The 16,424-nt window shown below is 45.4% G+C and overlaps 1 protein-coding gene across 1 annotated transcript in view; it reads left to right on the top strand.

Annotated features, from left to right (window-relative positions):
* The first annotated feature begins 6,027 nt into the window (after positions 1-6,027).
* The window catches only part of LOC148019362 (uncharacterized), a 42,486-nt gene continuing 32,089 nt past the window's right edge, over positions 6,028-16,424 (top strand). Inside the window, exon 1 of the mRNA XM_087661007.1 lies at positions 6,028-6,509. Coding sequence (XP_087517133.1) covers positions 6,074-6,490 — 417 coding nt within the window. The 5' untranslated portion in view covers positions 6,028-6,073 and the 3' untranslated portion in view covers positions 6,491-6,509. The remainder of the gene's footprint in view (positions 6,510-16,424) is intronic.

Raw genomic sequence — 16,424 nt, forward strand, 5'->3', positions numbered from 1 at the left:
GCAGATGCTCATCGTCAGGGTGTTGGATAGGCAGCTAGGCAGGCAGCAGAGCCTACACTGAGATGGTCTACTAGAGACAGACGTCCACCTGATAGATTTCAGCCCTCTATGCATTATATTTTGGTTACAGATGCAGGAGAGCCTTTCACTTATGATGAGGCTATGTGCAGGGGTGACAGTCACTCCTGGGAGAGGGCTATGCAGTTTGAGATCGACTCCTTGAATAAGAATGAGACTTGGGATTTGGTTGCCTTGCCTAAGGGCAAGAAGGCTTTGCCATGCAAGTGGGTGTACAAGCTGAAAAGTACCCCTGGACACCCCAAGCTGGCATACAAGGCTAGATTGGTAGCAAAGGGTTTTAAGCATGAGCATGGTGTAGACTTTGATGAGGTCTTTTCTCCTGTGGTTAAGATGACCACCCTGCGCTTGGTCTTGGCTTTGGTTGCTCAGCTTGACTTAGATCTATATCAGATGGATGTCAAGATGGTTTTCTTACATGGAGACCTGCATGATGAGATCTATATGGAGCAGCCTAAGGGCTTTGCAGAACCTGGCAGGGAGCACCTAGTGTGCAAGTTGAAGAAAAGTCTTTATGGCTTGAAGCAGGCACCTAGGGAATGGTATCATAAGTTTGATACCTTTATGCAGTCACCGGGCTACAGCAGGAGTGCTATGGATCCGTGTCTTTACACGAAGAAAGCCCGTGATGGTTCATTGCTTATTTTGGTACTCTATGTGGATGATATGCTGATAGCAGGGAAAGCTCATGATGAGCTAGATGCTCTTAAATCTCAGCTGAAGAAGAGCTTTGAGATGAAGGATTTGGGACAGGCCTCTCACATACTTGGTATGCGTATTAGACGCGACAGGCATCAGGAACTCCTCTACTTGTCACAGAGGGAGTATATTCATAAAGTCCTTGAGCGCTTCCGCATGCAGGACGTAAAGCCTATTGGCTGTCCATTGCCTTCTTATGTGAAGGTATCACAGGTCGATTGTCTACAGATAGATGAGCAGAGGGCCGAGATGGCCCAGATCCCTTATGCTTCAGCCGTGGGCAATTTGATGTATGCCATGATAGCCACTCGTCTAGATATTGCCTTTGCAGTTGGCGTTGTGGCACGCTATATGGCTACACCTGGTAGGAAACATTGGGATGCCGTGAAGGGTATCATGAGGTACCTGAAGGGCACAACATATATGTGTATTTGCTATGGCAGCCAGGATACAGGGGTCGTGGGGTACACTGACTCCGATTATGCAGGACATGCAGATAGTAGGAAGTCCACTTCTGGCTATGTATTCACCTATGCTGGAGGTGCTATCTCTTGGATGTCCAAGGTTCAGAAGTGTACGGCTTTGTCTACCACTGAGGCCGAGTATGTTGCAGCCACTGAGGCTTGCAAGGAGGCCATATGGCTAGGCCGTCTAGTTGCTGACCTTGGGATTGATGCTATACCTACATTGCATTCGGATTCTATGAGTGCCATTCAGTTGGCTAAGAATCCGGTCTTCCATGCGAAGACAAAACACATTGAGGTGAGGTATCACTTCATATGTGGTGTCGTGGAGGACAAGTCTGTTGACCTTGTCAAGATCTCCACTGACGAGAATCCTGCAGATCTACTCACGAAAAGCCTCACTACTGAGCACTTTGCCTTCCTCAGGAGATTGATGGGCGTTGGATGAGATGTTGCCTTTCCTCATCCCTTGTACCTATGTACAGTTGTATTGTCTTTTTCTTTTCTTTCTCTCTCACTGGGGCAGATTCACCTTTAAGTGGGAGGCTGTTGGGGTAAAGGCGCCTCCGTCGTGCCGCCCCGTGTATTACTACACTGACAGTACTTGCCACTGCACACTGCAGGTGGCAGGCACCCGTCACGTCACTTTATTCTTTACATTCATTTTTTAGTGACTAGTAAATAAAGGAAGGCCCGGTCACACATTGTGACTGTTGGAGTTCCCATTTCTTGTCTCTCTCTTTCTTGCTCTTGCTCTCCCGCCATAGCTCGTGTGCAAGCTTCGATCCTTCTCACCTTTCACTACGACTCTTCTTCATGTGGGAGCTTTTGCATCCTTGGTTGATGCCTTTATGTCCTCCCGTTTGTTGAGGTTTCATGAGCCTTTGCAGCATGCTTCTACCGTTGATGTACTTGCAGATGATTGTCTTCATGAGTAGGTTCCCTTCGTTGGGATAGCCCTCGACTCCTTGAGCTCTGTGGATGCTATGGATAGCCCTATTCATGATGACTTGGATTCCTTGTTGTCTTCTACAGGTTCTTCAGTTACAGATGTTGTATGCTTCCATTGTGGAAAGCTTGGGTGGGCATGTTAAAATAAAATATTTTAGACTGATTAGGGAGTAGTGAGACAGAGGCGGACTCGACATGAGCAGAGAGTCAACGATGCAGTAGGTGTTACCACTCTTTCTAGTGGTGAGGTACATGCAGTTACCCATGATGATGTAGTTAAGTATGTCCTCCTATCATCTAGTTTCCCTACAGCTTACTTACTCAATGATCAGGCCTATGTCTTTAATTGGCTGTTTGATTCTTCAGCCTCTTATCATGTTACCCCTCGTAGAGCATGGTTCTCTTCTTACAGGGAGGTTGACAAATGTATTGATTTGGGCCTTGAGCAAACTTATGCTATTGTTGGTACATGGGACATACACCTAGCTTTGCCTAATGGGACTTGTCTTATGCTTAGAGATGTTTTGCATGTTCCCATGCTTATTAAGAGCTTGATTTCTGTTAGTTAGTTGCATGTTGCAAGTTACTCTGTTTCTCTTCAGGATAGGTCATGGAAGATTTGTCGTGGTTGCTTAGTTTTAGCCAGAGGTTCTAGAGTTGGTTCTCATTACCCAGTGCATGTCTCTCATGTGGGAGATTCTATAGTTGTAGTTATTCGGATACCACATACATTGTTATGGCATTATCACCTACGCCATATGCACCACAGAGAGATGGAGATCTTGTCTCATTCTGACTCATTGCTGCCTCCTATGTCACTTACAGATCTTGATGCTTGCCCTGATTGTACTCTTGGTCCTTGCAGAGCCCCCTTGGCTTATGGCGATTGTACGAGGCATGCTCCTCTAGATCTTGTCCATTGTGCAATATATGGAATTATGCCTTCCCAATCACTTGGTGGAGTGTCGTAATTTGTGACTTTTGTTGATCATGCTACTCACTGTGTTTGGGCTTTTCCCTTGGTGCAAATTGAGGATACTGCAGTTATGCTTGACAGGTTTATGGATTCTGTTGGTAGCAAGCCTAGGTGCTTGCAGATGGATTATGAGATTCATGCTCTCTCTCCTAGCTTTTGGACCTCTTGTCAATAGTATGGCATTGATTTCTTGTGCCCACGGTATTATGGGATTGCTCATGGTATGTGCTTGATCTTACATGCAAAGGTTGCTTCTATGCTTTACCACAGCTAGGTTATCTTATGGCTTTTGGGCTGAGGCCCTTATGACGGTAGTCTATTTGGTTAACAAGATGCCGTGCTTGACTTTGGATCGTATTACATCCCATGAGGCATGGAGTGGCATGCAACCCTCCTATGATTACTTGAGGATGTTTGGCTACCAAGCATTTGTACGCATGCCACATGAGCCTATGTCACGTAGATGTATCCTTCTTGGTTATGGAGATGGTGACTTTAAGGCCTACAAATTATGGGATTTGGATGCCCATCAGGTCATACGTAGCCGTCACGTTGTCTTCTATGAGACGCAGACACCTCTCAGGCCTCTTGATGAGCGTTCAATACGCTTTATGGCTAATTTAACAGTAGATATAGTGCCATTACAACAAGCTGTTTATACTAAAAATGAGGCACGACCTAGATGACATAGTTATGCATAACACTTAGGGTCAGGATGTTGGTGGTCAGTTGCTAGACCCCTTGCATGCTTACGAGAGCTGTTTTCACTCCCTAGCCACATTGGCTGGGAGGTTGTTGGGGTAAAAGGCCTCTGGGCTCACCTGTGTACATTGTAACCACCCATTCTTTATTCATATATAATATGATAGTGCAATAAGGCTGTCAATTCAGTTGGACAACACCTACATTGTGTGTGCTCTTCTCTCTCGCATCTTCCTCTTCTCCTTCTCCACTGCCATTGCATCCCCTTCAACTACATCCTTAGGCATTACTGCATTGTTGTTACCAAAGGGACAAGCATCACACTCAAGTTTCAAGATGTTGTTGGAGTTGAAGAATACATCTTCTTGCAACATTCTTATACAGGTTTAGTTGGCTGAGTTGTTGAGGGTTCCATGTCTTATAATTGGGGATGAGGCACAAATGATGCATCATTATGCTTTTGAGGCGTTGGATAGGTCTCTATGAGACATCATGTGTTGCAATGCAGCATTTGAAGGAAAGGTGGCACTTTTTGGTGGGGATTTGCACGAAATTTTACATTTTGTTTCAAAGGGAAGCCATGAAGATACGGTAGATGCAACATTTTGTTATTCTACCCTATGGATCATTTGCGCATTTTGTGATTGTCTCAAAACGTACGTGTGTCTATGCAAGTAGATAACTTTGAGAATTTGTGTTTTGTTGATTGGATGCTTTCTCTTGGTGGTAGTCATAATTGCTTGGATGACAGTAATTGTGTTGTGATTCCTTCGCACTTCCTGGTGCTACCACGGAGGATCTCATCTTAGATATCTGTATGGACATGCAATTGATGGTTGACTATGCATAATTTTTCAATTGTCGTGCAATTTTGGCCTCAAGAAACAAGGATGTCGATTTCATGAACATTGCTGCTATGAGAACAATTGCAAGTGCTTCTCATTTTTTCTATAGTCCAGACCCCATTAGTGAGAGTGATGCAAACTCCTTCCTTTACTCCACTGAATATCTTAATTCCATTGATCTTCGTGGTGGGTTTCCTTCTCATTGCTTGGTATTGAAGAAAAATGCTTTTGTGATACTCCTTAGAAACTTGAACCTTGCAATGGGACTAGATTGGTATGCTAACAATTCCATGGCAAGGTATTGAAGGCTAAAATTATTATAGGGATGATCATTGGTGAGATTGTGTCCATACCTAAAATTTCATTTATTCGAGTATCAGCTGGATTTCCTTTCATTATGAGAAGAACACAATTTCCCATCCAATTAGCTTTTGTGATGAAAATCAACAAGTACGAAGGTTAAACATTGATGCATGTGGGATTGTACCTCAAAACATTGGTATTCTTGCATGGATAGCTTTATGTTGCATTTAGTCGTGTAAAGTCTGCCACTTCTATTAAAGTTTTTGTTGGAAGATATGAGTGCTAATACACTTACCACAACAAACATTGTCTTCATGCTTGGGTAGACAACAAAAACGTGAAGGAACGTGGAGCTTACAAGTCAAGTGCTCATGCTTCGAGGGAAGTATGTGTGGATGAAAAATGTGACAAGTTCTCGACTCAAAACCAAGCGTGACATTTGCATTAAGAAAAAAAGAACCAATGAACTTGTATCTGTATCATGTGCCTTGCCATTGAGCCAACATGCTTATGATGGATGTAAAGTAGTTCATTTAATAAGTAGAGCTTGTGCATCCCCTCCCCTCGGGGGGTCGCCTCAATCCATTGGTGTGAATTCAGCCTTAGCCCCGGTTTAGACTATGCGGAAGGCTACATAAGTACAGGTTCGTGATGCTGATGTGTTGAAAAAGGATTCGTCAAGATGATTTCCGCGCGAAGATATACATGTATGACCTTAATGTGTCGGACAAGGCCCATTACCTTTTCGGAAAAAAAAGGAGCTGTGAGATTTGATCCCCTGCTAAGATCGTGTGAGTTTCACATTGTCACGTAAACCAACAATCCAAGCAAGAAATTGTGATATGTATGGCCGTCCGTTACATATATTCACACACAATGCAAAAAAAGCGTGCATCCGTCCGCCATTGTGTGAACCGGGCCTTATTAGGAACTGAACCTCGCTGCGTCACAATACGCACGCTAAAATCTGCTGGTTAAACTGGTATTCTTTATTCAGTCCTTCGCCTTATAAATGAAACTGGGTGTGTAACCGACCTCGCAACTCGGGAACAGAGATGGGGCTGCTGGCAGGGCTAATTTCGTCGGGAGGAGGAGCCCGAGCGAGAGCGCTGGCTGGCAGCTTGAGACAGCGGGCTGCAGGAGGAGGCGGCGGTGGCAAAGGAGGCAAGGGGGCTCCTGCCAAGGGCAAGAAGGCCAAGGCTGAGATCCCCATCGGCCCCACCGTCGACAAGGAGATCCGTGCCAAGGTCGTCCTCGGCGCCAACATCCTCAAGGAGGGCACTGACCCCACCATTAAGCCCGACTCTGAGTACCCCCCTTGGCTCTTCCATCTCCTCAACAAACCCCCGGCGCTTAGCGAGCTCGAGCGCAAAGACCCTGCAGCCATGACCCTGGCGGAGCTCCAGCGCTTTGTCAAGCTCGACAACCGCCGGAAGATTAAGGAGAGCAACCTGCTTAAGGCCAAGTCTTGATCCCTTCCTCAACCGTCAGGTATGCCAGGTCTACTCAACTCAAAATTATTGAGTTGTTTCTGTTCTTTTTGGTGCATTCAGTGCCCTCTAATACAGCTCACAATGTAAATACAAATTGTTCCTAAAGATCAAAATGATACTTTGTGTGAAACCCCTCCAATATATAGCTCCATTTCAACTAGGTCTAGAATTTGAAGGTTGTACTACTCTTTAAGGAAGGAGTTCTTTATGTATGAGGAAGGTTTCAATGAAATTGCCCTTCAAAATTAGGACAATGCTGCCAAGTCTCACTAGCTCGGTGGTGTGTAGAATCCGAAGTGTGAGGGGTTCCATTCTTACTGGCAATATGATCAGGCACCTTCGGTAAAATAATGTAAAAAGGCACCTACGTTGTAGCTTCCCTTAGCTGTTACAAGAGCGAAAGGGAACAAATAGTTGAATTGGTTGTCAAGGGTGTTGGGCACCCCTTGACCAAAAGTTCATGGTGTAAACTCTTAATATTCAATTAATATAATGTCAGTTCACTCACAAAGAACTAGGACAGCACTAATGAATAGAGTAGTGCACACCCTTCCAATTTCTTGACAAAGGAATCAAAAGGGTCCAAATATAAAATTGGTTTACCCAAAGGTATTTCAAGGTTTATTGCCCACAAGTGTTGGCTCAATTGGTTGGGTATGTAGGTGAGTTTCAAGCGATCCTTGGTTTGAATCCCACACTTGGTGTTAGAGGTAGAGTCATATCCCCAAGATAGGTAGTCGGACACGTCAGCAAAGTATGGCAGTGCCACGTCAGCACAGTACGGCAGAGGGCATGTTAGCAGATGCCACGTCAGCAGTGCAGTCGGATAGTTTATTGCTTGCAGTCGGACGGTTTTTTACTGTAGTCGGCTGCATTTGATGCAACCGACTTGGTGCTGGTATTTCCTATTTTTTGGCTATTTATAGCTAGTTTGTGGCACACTCCATCATTCACATTTTGATCTTGAGATCTGTTGGCTGAGATAGACTGTGCTTGGGCTGACGGAGATCGAGGTTATCAAGTCGGAGACACACAGATATTTCCTTTGCTCCCGTGTTTATTTTTGCACTCTTACACAACATACTACGCTGCAGATTTTCTGCGTTTACACTGTCTCCTTCTCTCTCTCTCTCTCTATGTTCACTCTCTCTCAGTCGATGTCCTACGCTTCCGCATCATTGCACTCTGACATGGTATCAGAGCGGTGAAGACGGACTGACTGAGTGTTGAACCTATCCGAAGAGGAGATTTCAGCGCGACACAAGGCTGCGTTTCTAGGATTCGAGGGCGAGTACCGTAGGCGTGCGGGAAAGGAGTCTAACTAGTGAATTTGCTGCAGGTTATTGCTGTTCGAAGGGGTGGAAGGTTGTGTTTTAGGCCTTCTACTGCAGATTTTACCTTTTCATCGCCTCCGGTGGGTGAAGAAGATTTAGGCAATGGATGAACCAGCCCTAACAGGCTGCATTTATACAGTCAGAGGGGGCTGATTTTGTGTTTGTGCAGGCATTGCAGGTGAACATGTCTATAGAGGTTGATTTGGAGTTCTAGGCGATCATCGATAGGGAGGTGTTTGTTCTACTGACTCCTCCATCGGATCAGAAGCTTGATGGTGACAATTATCGCATTTGGCAAGTGATGATGTTGGCCATCCTTGAGTCTTATGATTTGAAGGAGCTTGTGTTGGAGGAGATCAACCAGCCCTTAGTGCTAGATGAGTCCAAACTCTCTTTCAGTGCTTGTGCGGAGTTGACCAATGCCCAATCTCATTGGGACAAACTGAATGCCAGAATTCGTTCTTTTTTTTTCTGTCTTGCACTACAGTTGTGATAGCTCACATCGAGCATTTGATTGTGGCTCGAGAGATATGGTTGGAGCTCGACCAGATGTACAACCGGATGACCCTGATGAAGAGGGTTTCTTTGGAGGTGCAGATGCGGACCTTGTTCGTGAATAAGTCTTCTTCGCTTCAGGAACACATCAACAAGCTTCGACAGCTTTAGATGCAGGTTCAAAATGTGGGGAAGCCTATTTTCTCCGAAGATATGGTGATCACTTTATTGTCCCAGTTGTCGCCACGATTCGGTATCTTTTATTTCGCTCTTATTGCATAATGGCGGGAGTCGACTCTTCGGTGGGAAGAGTTGGTTCCTATGGTCTTGGACCAAGAGGAACAGTTGAAGGGACAAAATGCTTTCAAATTGGAGGCTTTGGTTGGTCAAGCCTCTCAGAAGAAGGGAAAGGACCAAAAGAAGAAGAAGGAGGACAACAAATCCAAGAAGGACGAGAAGGAATCAACTTGCCATATTTGTGGTAAGATTGGTCATCGGAAGGAGGATTGCTCCGACAAAGACAAGGACACTAAGAAGAAGGACACGAAGGATTTTGGAGCGGTGGCTGTACCCTCATTAGCTGCTTTTCTACATTTAGCGGTCATTGAGGACTCTATACCGAAGACTTCTGATGCTGCGATGATGGCTCTCTAGACTCGAGAGTGGATCATGGGGGACAGTGGTGCCTCACGGCACACGACTCGTTCCCCCGATGGTGTTGTCCATTTGCGATCTTCGCGTGGGTAGATTCTCATTGGAGACAGCTCTTCTGTGTCTATTGCTGCGTGGGGCGAGATACAGTTTATTCTAGATGGACGTGGTGATACCCACACTTCCGAGGTATTGCATGTGGCAAGCTTGGGGTATCATTTGCTTTCGGTCCATAAGATTTGTTCTCTTGGCCTCTTGGTGTTTGACAGTGATACTGATTGAGTCCTTGATCGTGGATCGAGGAAGGTTCTCTCTGCAGGGTATGAGGAGGATGTCATCTATAAATTGAAGTCTTCTACAGCTCTTACCTCTCTTCTTCTTACCTCTTAGACATGGTCTGAGCTATGGCATGCTTGGTTTGGCCACTTGAACTATGAGTACCTTTGGAAGGCGACACGAGGATCGTTTGTCCAAGGTTTACCGGATATAGTGGTGCGCCATCATCCATGTGTCTCCTGCATTTGTGGGAAATTGCATCGGGATGCGATTCCCGACAAAGCTTCGAGGTGGTCTATTGTACCCATGGAGCTTGTATCTACGGATCTTTGTGGCTTGATGAGGACCGAGTTCCTGAAGGGGAGCTTGTACTTCATGTTGATTGTAGATGACTAGAGTAGAATGACATGGGCCTATTTCTTGACTTTGAAGTCGGAGGCTTTCTCTCACTTCAAGGATTGGCTTCTCTTTGAGGAGAACCAATCTGGCCAGCGACTGAAGACCTTGCGTTCAGACAAGGGCGGTGAATTTGTGTCTAATGAGTTTGCTTGTTTTTGTGCAGATAGGGGCATTTGCCAGGAGTTTGCTAACACCAACACTCCTCAAGAGAATGACGTTTTGGAGCGGAAGAATCGCAATGTGATCGAGATGGCGCGCACCATGATGGAGCATTGACAGACACCTCAGTTTGTGTGGGCCAAGACAGTGGTTACCGTAGTTCACATCCTCAATCGATCTCCCACTTCGGTCGTTGACAGGATGACACCTTTTGAGGCTTACTTTGGGACGAAGCCTGATGTCTCTTATTTCAGGATCTTTGGGTGTGACACTTATGTCCACATTCCAAAGACTAAGCGTGACAAGTTTGAGGTGGCTTCCCGACGATAGGTTTTTGTTGGCTACAGCTCCCAATACCAAGGTTATCGTCTATTTGATCTTGTCAAGCGGGATGTCTACACGAGCTGAGATGTGCGGTTCGTGGAAGTTCTAGCCACAAAGGGGGTGAGGAGCACCCTGTCCTTGGAGATCCAGGGGAGAGTTGGGCTTCCGAGACAGTTCCTTTGGGGCTCGAGTCTCTTGATGGAGATTCTTCTTCTGATTCCAAGTCTTCTCTTCCACCGACCGCCCCCGAGGAGCTTCCGCCGGTGGATGTACCCGAGTCTTCAGCAGATGGAGAATGACGGGGAGAGGTTGTCCTCCTCCTTGTTGGGTTCATGACACTCCGAGATTCAGGGATTGAGGGGGTCCCTGAGGAGTGGGAACCGCAGGATGGACCGCGGAGGTAACAGAGGAACCAGGAATTCTACGGAGCTTGTTTGCTCTAACTATTGTTTGATGACCCGTGTTATACAGGATCGAGAGCCCACTTCAATGAAGGAGGCTTTGCAGTCTGATCATTGGCGAAAGGCTATGGAAACCGAGTTGGAGGCTATTGAGAGGAATGGCACTTGGTCTCTTGTGCCTCGTCCCTCTCACAAGAATGTGATTGGTGTCAAGTGGGTCTTCAAGACCAAGTATCTTAGCGATGGGTCTTTAGACAAGCACAAGGCTCGCCTTGTTGCTAAAGATTTTGCTTAGTGCCTAGGCATTGACTTCCATGATACTTTTACCCCCACTGCTCGTATGGCGACCATTCGGGCTGTTCTTGCCTTGGCTGGCCATAGAAGACGGCCTATCTTGTCAGAAGTGGTGCAGCAATGGAAGCATAAACATGTGCTGAAATAAATTGCTGAACACAAGACAAAAGAAAAGAAAGAGAGAACACAATACAGCTGAGAACTCAAATGTATGCTCGGGAAATGGAATCCATATACCAAGACATGAGATAGCACAGATACAATGTGAGTCACCGGCTGTGGAGGCACTAGCACCTACTCCCTCTCTCGAGGAACTGACAAGTGATGAATGAATGAACGAATGAGAACGTGGAGGAAGGAGCCAGACAATATATAGGCCAAATAAATGCCTAAGATATGACTGGTCGACTAGCATTAAATGGTGGCCGTCTGGTTGCAAATAATGCCAATCCACAATAAATAATGACAAATAAAATGCCTAAATAATCTATGTGCCCAGCCTGCTGAACCACAAGTCCAGACTCAACCATGAGCTAACTAATCTGCTAACACCCTCTCTCAGATCATGGGTGATTTGAGACAGTACAATATACAATGATAATGTCGCATCATAGTACATAGAACAATGTCCACCAGAGTAGAACCATGGGTACCCAAGTAGTGGGTGCGCAAGCCACCACCAAGGTGCCTCGGAGAGAATCTGATGTTGATGTTGATCGTACCAACTCTTGAAGATAGAGAAGATCATAGCAGTTGTCAATGTCTGTCAACAATGCCTTTGATATAGCATACGTGACCATCCTGTCACCAATGCCGTAGTACAGAAATGACCATGGATTACCTGTCTTTGACTAGACCGCCAAAGTGTCCCCTCATGTGAGCTCTAGACGAAAGCCACCCACTCTCTGCCAAGTAACCAGTCCATCATGAACCTGGATGTCAATCCCAGCTCTAGGATTTGTACCTGCCAGACTTCGGTCGATGCGTCAGGGATGTCCCTCTCTGGATCTTGTGTATCTGTATAGCAATATAGATGAGACACGGCTGCCCCATCTCACCATCCTCTCACACTCCCTCTTCGGCATTGGCGAGTTGTGAGGGATGACTGCATCACCACCACTAGAAAGCATCTGAGGAAGGGGCCAGTAAGCCCTTCCCACGATCCGAAGAAGAAGATTCCTTCCGCGCCTTGGACTTCACCTTGGCTAGAGGATCCGAATTGGAATTTGAGGCAGATGATGACTCGTCGGAGGAGTCCACATCCCGCTTCGGCTTCTGCTCCTTGTTCTTCCTGGAAGCCGCTAACTCTTTGCAGTCCTCCCTTAAATGACCTTGCTTGCCACAGTGGCAACATTGGGCCTTTGACTTCTTCATCTTGGAACTCCTCTCTAAAGCTGCAAGAGTCTCACATGAATCTCCATATAGTGTATCATCAGTGGATGTGCATGGAGCAGCCATCTATAGAGGATTTAGAAGAGAAGTGGAGAAGAGAAGGTATTTGGAGAGGGAACACAGCCAAACCACGAGCACAGACTGCAAAAAGCAAGATTTCACATACAATATAACCCAAAATCTGATCAAAATAAGCCAAAATCTGCTGCATAAAGTTTAAAAATTAGTTCAAAACTGCCAGAAACAGCAAAAAACGGCTTGTTCTGCCAGTTGCCCAGCCCAAAAGAGTGCTGAAAACAGCAAAACGCAGGCTGCACATTGCATAAACAGGTGTAGGGAACTGTCGCCAGCAGCCTGATAAGGAAAACATAGGTACAAATGGATGTGCAGGTTGTACGAATGCTGATGTCAGCAAAAAACGCAGGCAAAACAGGTCGCTTGATTAGAGCAGCAGCCACCTGATCAGCAAAGGGGAAAATAGTCCTGAAATCAGCAATAAAACACAACAAAAACACAAATCCTGAAATCTGATACCATGTTAGAAGTGGTGTAGCAGTGGAAGCATAAACATGTGCTGAAATAAACCGCTGAACACAAGACAAAAGAAAAAAAAGAGATCACAATACAGATGAGAACTCAGATGTATGCTTGGAAAATGGAATCCATATACCAAGACATGAGACAGTACAGATACAATGCGAGTCACCGGCTGTGGAGGCACTGGCACCTACTCCCTCTCTCCAGGAAGTGATAAGTGATGAATGAATGTCTAAATGAATGAGAATGTGGAGGAGGGATCCATACAATATATAGGCCAAATAAATGTCTAAAATATGACTGGTCGGCCAACATTAAATGCTGGCCGGCTGGTTGCAAATAATGCCAATCCACAATAAATAATGACAAATAAAATGCCTAAATAATCTATGTGTCCAACCTATTGAACCACAAGTCCAGACTCAACCATGAGCTGACTAATCTACTAACATATCTATCAGTTGGATGTGAAGTCGGTCTTTCTCAATGGTGACTTACAGGAGAAGATCTATGTTGAGCAGGCTCCTGGGTTTGGATCCTCGGATGGGAAAGTTTACAGGTTGAAGAAGGCCTTGTATGGCCTCAAGCAAGCTCCGTGTGCATGGAACGAGAAGATTTACTTGTTTCTTCAGTCGAAGTTGGGATATCGGCGCTCCACGGCCGATCCGCAGCTCTATGCGCACACTCCCGAGGTTGGTCGTGTGTTGTTTGTGTTGTATGTTGGTGATTTGATTTTGACAGGGGATCATGCACAGAAGGTCCGTGAGACCAAGCCAGGTTTACATCAGATGTTCGAGGTGATGGATTTTTGGGGCTTCTTCATTTTTTCTTGGGTCACGAGATTTATCAACCTCAGAGGGGGATTTTCATCTCTCTACAGAGATACATTCAGGAGCTCTTGGTGACTTTTGAGATGGAGACTTGTCGGCCCATTTCTACTCCTATGGATCTGAAGTGGAAGGCCACTTCACACTCAAATTCTCTCGTGACGGATGCTTCCCGCTACCGTCAGTTGATTGGATCCTTGATTTGGCTTCTCAACACTCGTTTTGATCTTGGTTTTGCTGTGGGTTTTTTGGCGGGGTTCATGAGTGAACCCAAAGAGGTGCATTGGCAAGCTGCCCTGAGGATTCTTCTGTATTTGAGGGGGACCTCTGACTTAGGGATTTCTTATTCAGTAAGTACAGATGCTTCAGATCTTGTTCTTGCACGTTGGAGTGACTCGGCGATGTGGACCACCGATGGTCTACTACAGCTACTGTTTTACCTTGGGTACAGGTGTTATCTCTTGGAGTAGCAAGAAGTAGCCCACGGTAGCCCTTTCTTCTACTGAGGTGGAGTATCGAGCTGCGTCTTCCACCACATGTGAGGTTGTGTGGCTTTGGAGATTGTTGGAGGAGCTTGGTTGCCCCCAGACTTGTCCTACTCTTTTGCAGTGTGACAATGAGAGTTGCATTGCCTTGGTGTGGAATCTTGTATTCCATGCCCGAACGAAGCATGTTGAGCTCCAATATCACTTTATTCGGGAGAACCCTCTGGATGGGACCATTGATGTGGAGTATTGCAAGACGGAGGATAATCTTGCAGATTTGTTCATGAAGGCGCTTCCCCAGGCTTTACTTCGTCAGCATTCCAGATTCCTTAGCTTGATGCCTTGTCCAGGATGTGAGAGGGGGTGTTAGAGGTAGAGTTATCCCCTGGACAGGCAATCAAACACGTCAACAGAGTACGGCAGTGCCACATCAGCATAGTATGACAGAGGACATGCCAGTAGGTGCCACGCCAGCAGTGCAGTTGGACAGTTTACCTGTCTGTAGTTGGTTGCATTTAATGCAGCCGACGTGGTGCGGGTATTTCCTATTTTTTGGCTATTTATAGCCAGTTTGTGGCACACTCCATAATTCACATTCTGATCTTGAGATTTGTTGGCTAAGATAGGTTATGCTTGGGCTGATGGAGATCGAGGTCATCAAGTCGGAGACACACGCAGATATTTCATGTGCCCTTGTGTATATTTTTGTACTCTTATGTAGCATACTACATTGTAGATTTTCTGCGTTTACATTGTCTCCTTCTCTCTCTGTGTGTGTGTGTGTTCACTCTCTCTCAGTCGATGTCCGCTTCCTCATTGCTGCACTCTGATAGTTGGCTAGGCCCTATGGCTTGCCACCCTTGTATGAAATTGACCTCTCAAGCAAAGGGACTTTATTAGGAGACCTCTCACAATTCTTGGCACCTGACTCAGTTGCATACCTCTTACAATTCTTAGCACTTGACTTAGTTGAAGCAAGTGGGGAGGAGGGGCATTTGTACTAGTTCAATGGTGGCTATTAAGTTTCATGGCTTCTCTATTGAGCTCCATCATTAAAAGGGCAATTAGTTTGGGGATTATAGAGAAGATCTCTATTTGGTAGTGTTAAAGAGATTTACAATGCACAAGGGTAGCTTTCATGAGGAATACAATTCTACTAATTGTCATGAAATTCAAGCTTTTCATAAAGATGGGGTAATGGGTTGACTTAATGTTCTCTCATCTCAAAGACAATTGGATCACCTCCTTCAAAAGTCTAATAGCAACATGACCAAGTGTTGGATCACTTGCAAATAAGTAGAAGGCTCTTATCCTTCGTAAGAAAGCCAAGGATACATACATGTGGGGTGGGATGTCTCGGGGTAAGGTGATCAACATTTATGATGATGACAATGTTTTTCCCATTATTCTATTGCAGCCAGCCAGCATTTATGGCTCCCTCTAGATAAAGTCGGCTAGTTTTTGGCATTTCTAGCTATGTATAGCTTGCCTCTTAGTTGATTGAACATTCATTTCTTTTGCATGTTCTAGCACGCTTTGATATTAGGGATTCTCCTCCATATTTTGGTGCTGCCTTCTGCCATCATCTGCCCTCATTGACACCTTGGGTTGTGTGTAGGGATAGTCCTCTTCATATTTTGTATCTCTTCATTGACACCTTGGGTTGTGTGTAGGGATAGTCCTCTTCACATTTTGGTGCTGCCTTCTGCCATCATCTGCCCTCATTGACACCTTGGGTTGTGTGTAGGGATAGTCCTCTTCATATTTTGTATCTCTTGGAGTTCAATGTAGATTTGCTTTTTTCATTGCAATCTTTCTCTTCCCTTCTTTGTCCCTGTTTGTGTTTACTCTTCTGTTGTGCACTCTTACATGTTATCATTGCCAATGTGAGGACTTGGTGTTCTACAAAGAGAACACCACATTCAGCTTGCTGTTTGGAGCAGATTTGTTGTGAAGAATGCAGATTTTCTACCTTGTTTGAACCTTCTATGAAGTGTGTAGGGCATTTACAAGCCCACAACGTCAATGAGGGCACCGGATTAGGCTGCTGATGATGGCAACACCGGAGATGGAGAAAGATGGTGGAGTTATAGAGTGTGCATTGGCCAGAAGAAAGGAAGATGAATTGATGATAATGTAAGTGTGGAGAGGGGCAGACTATAAATAACCAATGATCCCCAAAACTGGCCGACTTGCCTCAGAAGGATGCCAGAAAGCTGGCCAACCAGCATTTAATGCTTGTTGTGTTGGTAAAAATGCGAGAAAATATAGGTGGCACAGAAAAAATCCTAGAAGGCATGGACAATGTCTGATAGGCAAGGACAGCTTGGGAAATATAG

This window comes from Lygodium microphyllum, chromosome 20, assembly GCF_053477565.2.
Source record: "Lygodium microphyllum isolate KBCC chromosome 20, Lygodium_microphyllum_v1.1.10, whole genome shotgun sequence".
NCBI lineage: Eukaryota > Viridiplantae > Streptophyta > Polypodiopsida > Schizaeales > Lygodiaceae > Lygodium > Lygodium microphyllum.